The 11,068-nt window shown below is 39.1% G+C and overlaps 2 protein-coding genes across 2 annotated transcripts; one reads left to right on the forward strand and one right to left on the reverse strand.

Moving 5' to 3' along the window:
- The first annotated feature begins 373 nt into the window (after positions 1-373).
- On the forward strand, positions 374-2,088 carry LOC147486578 (putative WRKY transcription factor 40). The gene is given in 5 exon segments (XM_086573433.1): positions 374-595; positions 714-773; positions 919-1,177; positions 1,180-1,235; positions 1,445-2,088. Coding segments are annotated over 5 exon segments (948 nt in total). The 5' UTR covers positions 374-502; the 3' UTR covers positions 1,925-2,088.
- A 782-nt stretch (positions 2,089-2,870) lies between these two features.
- SAR3 (SUPPRESSOR OF AUXIN RESISTANCE 3) lies at positions 2,871-10,658 on the reverse strand. Its single transcript, XM_086573432.1, has 6 exons — positions 10,528-10,658; positions 7,862-10,392; positions 7,067-7,190; positions 6,198-6,343; positions 3,886-3,983; positions 2,871-3,251 (listed from the first exon to the last, which is right to left on the reverse strand). The coding sequence occupies exons 2-6, from the start codon at positions 10,367-10,369 to the stop codon at positions 3,059-3,061; spliced, it is 3,069 nt and encodes a 1,022-aa protein (XP_086429558.1). The 5' UTR covers positions 10,370-10,392; positions 10,528-10,658; the 3' UTR covers positions 2,871-3,058.
- Positions 10,659-11,068: the final 410 nt, after the last annotated feature.

Genomic DNA, 11,068 nt, shown 5'->3' on the forward strand with positions numbered 1-11,068 from the left:
GTCAACTTCTTGATTAAACTTTCCAACTGTACAGGAGGATGGAAAGCATGTACTAATTGTCTAATTAGTATGTTTAATCGTAGATCGAAAGCAAACAAAGCCTCTCACTGTCGTCGACACGATGGACTTCAACGTATCACGCTTGACCTTGACTTTTGATCTAAAGTACAACTTGTATGTTCAGTAGAAGCCTAAAATAAGCATTTAGAATAGTAACTATTTGCCCCACTTGACTTTTTGTTTACAATGCCGAACACCTCGTGTGTGTCCACCATATTCCAGCCTTATCTATCCATGACTTAATTTCCTGTGACTTTCTTAAAAAATCAAAGCAAAGACCACTCCGCCACCATTCTCTATATAATGCTAAGCCAACTTACTCATTTCATTCAGTTAGGCAACTTTTCTACTCATCTTCTTCATTTCATTCAGTTCTATAGGCAATCTCATAGAGTTATTTGATTGAACTATTTTCCTAGAATAACCTAAGACTTGTTCATATATGGCGATTACTGACTCAACTACTTCAATGGATACTTCACTGATCAATCTTGAACTTAATATCAATTCTATCCGGCCTAAAGATGGTATACCGGTGAGTAAGACGTATTTATGATCTGAATTCAAAACACCCATGCTCCATTATTAGTTTGGCTACTCATTTGAAGTGTCATGGAGTCTAACTTTTCATTGTCTTCTTTTCTTTGGAATAGAAAAAAGATCTGGAATTCAATTTTATGGACGTGGGAAAGAAGATTTCGACAAAAGACGAGGTTAGTATGAAGAACAACATAGCTATATAGCTATATAGACTGTTCTTTTCTAGAAACGTACGATTTGATTTCTAGATTTTGCATTGAACAATAATGCCACATTTCTACTAGGAACTAATGATTTAGCACTTGTGTTTGTGTTTAGGCTGGTGTTCTAGCAGAGGAGTTGCACCGAATGAATGCAGAAAACAAGAGGTTGAGCGATATGCTCACAATGATGTGCGAAAACTACAGAACTCTACAGAGTCATTTGATAGAATTAACAAGCCAGAACTCCTCAAAAGCACCCACTCCACCAAAGAAGAGGAAGGCAGAAAGCGATGACAATAGTAACCTTAACAGAATTAATGGAAGTGCAGAAAGTAGCTCTAGCGACGAAGAATCAAGCAAGAAACCAAAAAATGAACAAAAACAAAGACATCTAAAGCATGCGTCAGGACCGATGCATCCGATACCAGCCTTGTAAGTTCCAAATATAATTCATGCAGGTCCTCTGTAATACTTATGATATGCAAGTATGACTACAGCTTAATAGGATGAAATACATCTCTAATACCGATGAAGAAAAGTTGTGTTAAGTTTCACATGGAATATGCTGTTATACAAGTTAGGTAATCATTCAAAGTACTGATAACTGAACCATACATTTGCTTCTTATTGTTGAAACACAGATATTTAAGGATGGGTACCAATGGAGGAAATATGGTCAGAAAGTAACCAGAGACAACCCATGTCCTAGAGCTTATTTCAAGTGCTCGTTTGCCCCTAGCTGCCCTGTCAAAAAGAAGGTACAAAGAAGTGTAGAAGATCGTTCCATCCTTGTTGCTACATACGAAGGCGAACACAACCACGCACACCCTTCTCAAGCCGATGCGACTTTAGGTATAACGCAAGGGGTTACACTGAAGTCAGTTCCATATTCGACCTTGGTTGGTTCTTCAGGTCCCTCTATAACACTTGATCTTACCCAACCCGGATTTAGTCATGACACTAAAATTTCTAATCAGGGAGTTGACCAGTCACCAGCATACAAACAGTTTTTGGTTGAACAAATGGCTTCTTCATTGTCAAACGATCCTAGTTTCAAAGCGGCACTTGCAGCCGCCATTTCAGGAAGAATTCTTCAACATCCCACGGCCGAAAAATGGTGACCATCTATGTCGTGAAGAAACTTTCAATGCTTTTAGTTTATTTTTCAAATCATTGGGTGTAAAAACACCAATTCTCTCATTCAGTCATGTTCATAGAGGTGGTTTACCAACTGTTGTAAATGATTCTTAACACAAGCAATGGAAAACGTAGTTTGTACCTCCAACTTAATGGAGTAGTTAGCTTATTTCTTGTCCTCGCATCATAATCAGAATGTTCACTTGGAGTTTCACGAAAGGTTATTTCTTCTGTTGTTATTTCCAGCGCTTTACACAAGTCTTACAACCCTAGATGAGCCAATTAGGATTTCACCCCCACTAGATGGGAAATTAGGGTCTCCCCCAAGTACAAAAAAGTCGTTGACCTTAGCTCATCTAGTAGGGATGTGATACTAGTAAACCATAACAAACCAATCAGATAACAGGAACTTTGTCATGCACTGATACATCAGACTTATCATTCCACAATTGAAATTGAAAAGGGACGCATTTTAAAACTGGAAGACTTTTACAAACTCTAGAGGGCATTGAACATTTTTAAGGGGGAGGAATTGAGTATTTCAGATAATGTCATTCCCATACTTAAGTTGATAAATGAGGACCAGATCTCCCCTACATGGGTGCAGGTTTTTAACCCTACCCCTCGTGTTTACACTAACACCTGGCTGTCGAAAAAAATACTGCAAATTTGGTGTCTCTAAAATTGCCAGACTCCTGCGCACTCTTTTTGGCTGCTTTGACTGATGTAGCTATAAGAAATGGACAAAGTATAGCAATTTTGTCCAGAAAAAAAAATACGGTGAAGTAATCCTCCTTAGTATCACTATGTTAGAAAAGTGACTTGCACAAAAAGATGTTTTCAGAGTATACAACCAGAAAAATAAAGGCCGCGGGAAGAGTCGTTATGTCATGGATAAGCTCTATATAAATCATGACCAAGCATGACAAATTGACAATCAATCTTGAGGTTTTTTCATAAAAAAATAGCCTGCTCTCTTCATAAACCAAATGGTCAGTGGCTTAGGAACATGCCACTAATGAGAAAGCATTGGATGATAATACATAGGACATAAGAAATTACAACAATAAAGCTAAAATATATAATTGATCGCCTTAAATACATTCATAATTAGTGATCTATGATGCTGTTTCTGAAAGAAAGTAAGTGAAAAGTGATATTGCTTCCTGTAAATGACAAGAACGCAGGTCTTCAGGTATGGGAGCAGTAAACATGGTATTGTAGCAGCTTAACTGAACTTCACAGGAGGCCTTAACTTCATTCGATTGGAGCAAACAACAAATCTCTTCTGCCATTTTTGAATAAGTCGCTCTGAAATGAATGTAGCAAAACAGCATGTCTTGATCAGTAGCATTAAGTGTTCAAGGAAATCATTGACGAATGTATCCATGCCAACAATACCCAACTGAGGATTTAGTTATGATCATGCAAATTGCTTTAAATACATGGGCATAGAAGTAGACGGAATTGCAAGTAAGGACCCTTCTATAAAAATAAAAAGAGTGGGGGGGAGATAAATTGTTAACTTTAGAACTTGAAGCAAAAGGTCTCGATTCCAGCCATGGTATCATGTCTCACCATAGCAGCATATATGTGTGGCAAACTTATACCCGGGCCAGATTCTTCAGCTATAAAATCGCTTTTAAGATAAGCCATAAATAGTAATATGATTAAGAGATCAACTAATCCATCCCGTTACGAATTAATATCAGAATTTCAAGAGTACCAATTGAGCTGTGTCAGCTTTAGGTTATAGTGATATACTCCATTAGATGCTTACATAGCAAAGAATGTTCTCCTGGAAATTAAATAAGATGCTAGAACTCCTGCGGCTGACCTCAAAAACTAATTGCAATAATATTCGAAAAGGTGCACAAAAGAGACCGGAATTCATGTTTCCGTCCACAGATATATTTAATGCAAATAACAGCAGCAATGTAAATACCTGGCATCGACTGGTAATCTGCTTCCCCAAACTGCCAATGATTCTTTCAAACGCCCAAAAAAGTCTCTACAAGCTTCACTTCTGCTCTCAAGAGAATCCTGCCAAAGACAATGAAACTTCATAACATCAAAGAAAAAAAATTATCCATAAACCAATAGATAGGAAAGTCGGGGAACCGACAATAACAACTTCAAAAGAGACAATGTATTGATATAATTATAGACAACCAGAAGCCGCAATCACACCCTCTACAAGACAAAACCTAAATAGGGGAAAAAACAGGTATACACAATTAGGAATTGAAAACACAGCCACGACCACCCACTCCCAAAAGCAGTATCGACTCAACATAACAGAGCCAAGCACAATGAAACCACTATTCCACCTAAAGATAAACTGTGCCTCTAATCCCACTCTTCCAATTTCACCCAACTATACAGTCAGCATAAACGCACTCAAAAAGTCAACACTTGCGTTCACAACCTCCACACTAACATAACAGAGAAACGGAGCAAGGACCACAGTACCACACATGACTACCCCTCAAAGAGAATACTCCCAGGTCATGAAGCTAAAAGAACCTCAAGAGATCCCAGCACATTCTACACAAAGATTCAAGGGAGACAAACAGCATAGGTTCCAAAAGAATAGATGGGCAAGCAAAGTGTGAAAAACAGAATAGCTTAAAGGCCCAGAATAGCTTAAGCACGCAAAGATCATTACCAGTTAGATATGCCCCAAGGCAGCACATTCGGCAAACAAAAGCAATCTTTTAAGGGATAGCGCCCCAAATTTTCGGTCCAGAAGACTTGGGAATAGATGGTCCCAACAGTGTATACCATATTTGTTTCCCTGCCAGATCAGCCCATATCAACCTGATGTCCCAAGAGGAGACAACTCACTAAGTACGGCAAAAAGGGGAGCAAAACTGCAATTTCCCAGTCAGAGAGAGAGAGTGTGTGCTTAAACTAATTGTCCCTTTCCTGAATTATTTCCCGATCTTAACTCGGTCCATATCGTGTAAATATAATACATTTGAATGGCATTCTAATTCATTAAATTATGCACCGAAAGACCGAAACTGGCAGACTTTCCATTCAAAATGTCAATGCAACACAACTGGACTTCTGTCAGCTGCAGACAAATTGCATTTCAAATAGATTCCTTCTTCATCAAACCATATGGATATACCATTTAGGTATAATAGCTTATGCATAATCCTTAGTGTATGTACCACCATATTGGTACCCTTACTAATGGATTCCATTGGGGACTTAGTCTTGATCATAAGTCTATGTGACCAAGCCGCTCATAGATACCTGGACAGCTCACAGGTCCAGTTGGCCACCTGGACGGCTCACATGTTCAGTTGGCCACTTGGACAACTCACGTGTTCAGTTTGACACCTGGACGGCTCAAAGGTTCAATTGGCCACCTGGAGGGCTCACAGGTTTAGTTAGACATCTGGACGGCTCATAGGTTCAGGCAGTCAACTGGACGGCTCACAGATTCAGTTAACCACCTGGGCCGGTCACAAGTTCAATTGGCCAATCTTATCCAGTGAAAGTCCTTGTGCTCTAAGAACTCTTACTTATTTTCTACATCTATAAATATCACTTCTCTTTTACAAAGAACTACGGCCATGAAAACTCGATTCCAGTAAACACTCTTGATACGTAGGCAGCCATTGACATGGTTCAGTCTCTCCTCCACCACAAGCAACACCCCTTACAACTTCATTAGTGTGTTTAGGTGATTTATTGCCCGAACACTTAGATACTTGGCACTCAAAGGAATCATTCCAACGGGACAATATCAACGATGCTTATTGCTAATCGTGACTGAAAAATTGTATATTTCACCGCTTTTAGGGAATAGACGGCTTTTGTGGCCGGTCTAATTATAGGATGATTTCCATTGTGTACCATCACGTTAATGAGAATGGCACGCTGTTCGATTTAATATAGAAACTGTATCTCATTTATATAATTTGCTTGACTTCTATGAGAAGTTTCCATTTCTGGAAGTGTAGACTACTAGGCTCATCATGCACCCTCTTTTAGGGATATCAAATAAAGGCTGAGGTTACCACTGACACAGGCTTCTAGTTGCTGCTCGTTACGAAACATAACTAGCACCTGGTGCTAGTTGAAAAACATTAATAAACTCCGGTTTAATTAGTAACAATAATCCGGTCTCGCCAACGTTCATACTTCGGTCAAAAACAGTATCGATTTATTACTGAAGGATATACTAGGGCCCAGGAAATTTGAGAAATCAAAATTGTGGAAATTGATGACAGGTTGTCTTACCAGTTCAGACATTAAATTCAGATCTTCTAAAGAACTCCTTAAATGGTAGAAAGCAATATATATCCCTGCGCCCAAATCCCAATCAGCAATTTCTGGTTTGTGCTCTTCCATAGAAGTTGCAATTCTCCAAATCTCTGAATGTTTAGCTGCACGGATATAAATAAGTAAAAGTTTGACAAAGTACTGAGTGAAGAGTATAGCCTGACTGCTTAACAACATCTTGATAAATTCAGGATCCAAGAGCAACCAAAATAATGACTAGTGATCAATAAACAAGTCAGTAAAAATCAGTCTAATTCCTACTTTGCCTACTCAGAAACAGCACAACTTAGCCCTTTCACATGACGTGGATAACAAAACTAAAGACCAACTATTCTTCTTCTTCTTCTTCGTCCTTCTATTATTCTAATCCTTTTTAAGTTTGCTTCCAAACTTCCAAGATGGTGACTTACTAGCCGTTCAGCCAGAAAAGATTGCATAAGAGAAGGGGTAATTGATAATCACATTGTAATGCATTATCTTAAATGGGGCTAGAAAGGGCTATATAGCCTTGGCAAGTGAAGTCCCCTTCAGCCCATCCTCTGATCCTAGGCAGTTTGGGGTAGCAATAATAGTTTGACAAAAGATCATCCTAACCATCCGATCAAGTATAACATTCTTCCTGATGGCATAGATGACGTTTCGAAAACTGCGGTTAAACATTATGGTAACTAATCAGAGGTTTAGAGTTTGGCTCACCAGCTTTGCACTTTAATGTGTCAATTATACACGCCATCACCCAAATTTTAATTTTAATTACACAGGACCTAAAACGATGAAACATCGCAGTACAATCAAGATTTATTGGGTTCAGAAGATCAGATAGTCACCTGACAAAAAGAGTGAATGAGCAACTAAAGTCATGAATATGGAGTGCGCTTTTTGCCAGTTGCAAGATTGAAGAAAATGCTCAAGAGCCTTTGGATGATCTCCTTGGTATTGGAAATATACAGCCTGCATGGTAGGAAATGAAAGTCAACAACATCCATAAAATCTTTTGGTAGCAGCACAACTCCGCTAAAGAAAGTATCGAAAGTGAATACAGTTTTCTACACTACAAATTCTGCAAAAAAAAGGGGACTAGCGGTGCAACTTGTAGAGCGCTTGTCACCTTCCCCCTAGATATTTATTATTTTATTTGCAATTAATTATATAATTATTTTGTCGCCTTCCCCTGGATAATATATTATTTTGGGGAGGGATAGAGCCACATTCTTTATACCCACATTTGCGCCCACATCTATGAGTTTCAAAATGTATTAAGGGCAAAATTTTTGTGGATATGATCTCCCCAGCATGGAGATCATCCTCATAAAAAACAATATCATTTGGATGTGTCTAACCATGCAAACCATTGTGCCCAATTTTGAACCTTTTATCTAACGGTCCACAATTGTATGATTCCATAACAAGTTTTGACAGAGCTGGACTTTTTAGAATGAGCTGATTTTTGGGGAGCATGTTCTCCATGGTGAGGAGATAATGTCCACAAAAAATCAGCTTTTAATTCATCTTTTAAGTCCACATTTTCCTTGAATGTATACATAATGTGGGGGCGTAAGAGAATGTGGCTCTATCCCTCCCCATATATATAAACACGAAGAATAATGCCAGAAATAACATACCATTGCCTCATTCATCCATTCCGAGGGAACATCTAGTTCTTTAATAAACTGGCGTTGTATTTCTTGTGAGCTCCAGAATTCGCAGTACTGGAACAAAATTTCCCTAATAAGATTCGCCTGGAGAAATGGGAAATCGTCACGGTAAGGCATCTGAAGAACAACATAAATGGCCCAATGACATAGACCAACAGAGAGTAGCTGAGAAACAAGGCTCATGTCAAGTACGTGGAGATCATTTGAACTGAAAACACCAACAGCTTCCAATATGGCACGTTGATGCCAGATCATGTGATAATCAAGGGCATCATGGGTTGAAGAGAAGGCACTAAACATAGTTTTTAAGAGCCCAAATTCCGTTTTTTCATTAGCATGAAGGAGCATAAGATAATAAGCCAGATCAAAGCGATCCCCAAGACTCCAACTCACTTCCTCTTCAAGTGGCCCTTCATCAATATAGATTGGGATCGGATATGGGGCTCCTCCATCCTGAAGAAGTTGCTTGTATGTGTCAATAATTTTAGGCAATGAAGTATCTGGTGGTAGCTGATACCACATCAACAATCCAAGATATCTTTTCCAGTCAACTTGTGAATCACTTAGAGCACCTTGAATATTACCAGCAAGTAATTCATACAGTTTTATCCTATCCTTCTCCATGAAGTTGAAGTCAAGTCCACTGATTCTCCAGAGGTCAATCTGTCGAGCAACATCAGCCCGATTCACCATAGAACCACCAGCCTGACTCAATAAGCAACCCAATCTCACATCACCTCTGGAAGCAGCCAATTCCACTGATGCATCTAACTGCCGTCCAGTCAAGAGTAAGAATATATGTTCTAAATCACTGGACTCGTTCAAGCAGCTTATCCCATCCTGTACGCGATGGCAAACACTCTCTTGCAACCAATAACTAAACCCTGCTCTTCGAACAAGAGGGAGTGCTTCCACGTCAATCTCTGACGAGCTGTCCTCACCATGCATTATCTCTTCATCATCATCATCATCCGTTTTTCGATTCCCAATATTCCTGGCTGAAAAAAGAACTTTTATTAATTCCCATATCATGACTTGATGCATCAGTATTGTACGGGCAGATAAAGTTAACCCAGGAACATCAAGCTTCCTCTCTATAATCCCTATATAACCCCCGCAGATCTCAGGAAGCATCAAGCAATCTGATACAATCTTCTGAAGTTTAAGTCTACAAGATCCAACTTCAATCTTTTTTGTTTCATGATTTATGGACTTGTGCAGCTCAAGTGGAGAAATAAAACATAAATCAATAAGCTCATCTTTGACTTTATTATGCTCGTCCCGGACAACTTTATCAAGCGCAACCTTTTCCACGTTAATTACAGAAGATAACCCCTTCCAAGAACCAGTTTTACCAACAGGAGTACCTGTGTGAACAAGGATACCATTCGGGCCCCAGCCAACCCTAAATGATCTTCCCATGAACAATGCTGCATCAACAACATTGTTTGAGTGGCTTCCAGTTATTGGAGTTTCAAATTTCAGGTCCAGTTTGAACCCTTCTACTTTGGTTCTCTTAAGAGGCCTAAATATATTTTGTGAGGTCATGAGAATGCTACCAGGCGGGCTTTGGTTCGAGTTAGAGGTATTATACTCGAGCAAAGCTAATGGAGTTTTCCGAACAGAGGGTGGACTGTTTTTGTGACTCATTTTCAGAGCAGAATACTGTAGAGCAGGCCTCGCATAATCTTTACTTTTGGACTGTTTCTCGGGTGAAAATGTTCCATCAAATTCTTCAGACTCCTCTGCCGAAAACATCAACGCTCTCATTTCTTGCATCTTGTTTGGATCAAGCCTCAGGTGAGCAGGAAGAGAATGTAACAGAACCGTTCCATCAGGATGTACTAGATCTTCCTCATCGTCTTCTGATATGTCATCATTATCGATCTCCCCAGGATGCTGAAGATCTGTCGATTCATCCATGATATCATCTTCATCATCTAGCCCAAATTTACTGAAATGAGGAACCATAAATTTCCATTCACCACTTAGCGGGTCAAATGAAATAAAACTAGCTCCTTGTCTTTCTGTTTTTCTCCTTAGTTTCTTCACAATGTTGTCCAGTGCCTTCCCTCCAAAAGTTGGCAATCGTACTTGAAGGATCAAAGTTACTATCGAAACCTTGTTTAGGCCCTGACCGACAGCAGGCTTGTCCTTTTCATCTTCATATACAACTACACCATGCCTATGAAACTTGACAATTTCATCTATATTTAAGCATCTAACGTCAGTCTGACCAAGAAACTTAATAAAACCATAACCAGATCTTCCAACTGTAAAATCATTAACTCGGCAACAATAACCAAGATCAGTGTGTTCCCAAGCTTCTAACTCCTTCAAGGAAGGTACCATGTAATAATCAGAAGAACATAAAGTGGGCAAGTATGATTCAGCCTGGCTGAAAACTGGGCCCAAAGGATATCTCATTATTTTCTTGAATTGACTATTCAACTCACAGGACATTTCTCTTCTCATACTATAAACCCCATCACTAAACCCTCGACACAAGGAAAAAATCAACCAAATCACTTGCTACTTATTATCGACAATGTTACGTAGAATTCAAACGAACGCAACCTAATATATAACAGATGAATACTGTAAACTAGATTAGAAGCTAATTCGGAAGTTACCTTTCTCTCTAATTTAACAAATTGAACCCCCAACAGCTTCGAGTTTTTTTTTTTTTATTATTAGGGTTTAAGATTTGGGTTTTGAGACTGGGGAAAAAAAAAGAGAGGGAAAGAAAAAGAGTGGAGTGTTGTTTTCGTCGTGGACTCTTGGGCCCATGAAAAGTATCCATATTCGGATCTGTGAAATGAAATTCCAACGTGGTATTGCTGATATATTCGCGATCATGCCAAATTTCAACCGGAATTAACAAATCTCGGTATGGAAGAAAGAGTATAGGGGACTAGCTAATATTGATGGGTTCCATGGTTGGTGGTCAGCTAAACAGTTTTTAACAGGGTATTCAGCGTTTGCTCCGCATAATTTGTTTTGGCCCGATTCATGTCAGTTGACTGAGTTAGGTTTAAATACTCTGTAGGTTTTGCTCCTCATAATTTCAAAATAGCCTAAATACCCATTGCGTGATTTTTTTTAAAACAAAAGCTAATGATATGTGTCCAAATCCAACGGTTGGGATCCAAGGGTTGTTAGCAACTAACTATT

The sequence above is a fragment of the Coptis chinensis genome, chromosome 7 (genome assembly GCF_015680905.1).
Source record: "Coptis chinensis isolate HL-2020 chromosome 7, ASM1568090v1, whole genome shotgun sequence".
Taxonomy (NCBI): Eukaryota; Viridiplantae; Streptophyta; class Magnoliopsida; order Ranunculales; family Ranunculaceae; genus Coptis; species Coptis chinensis.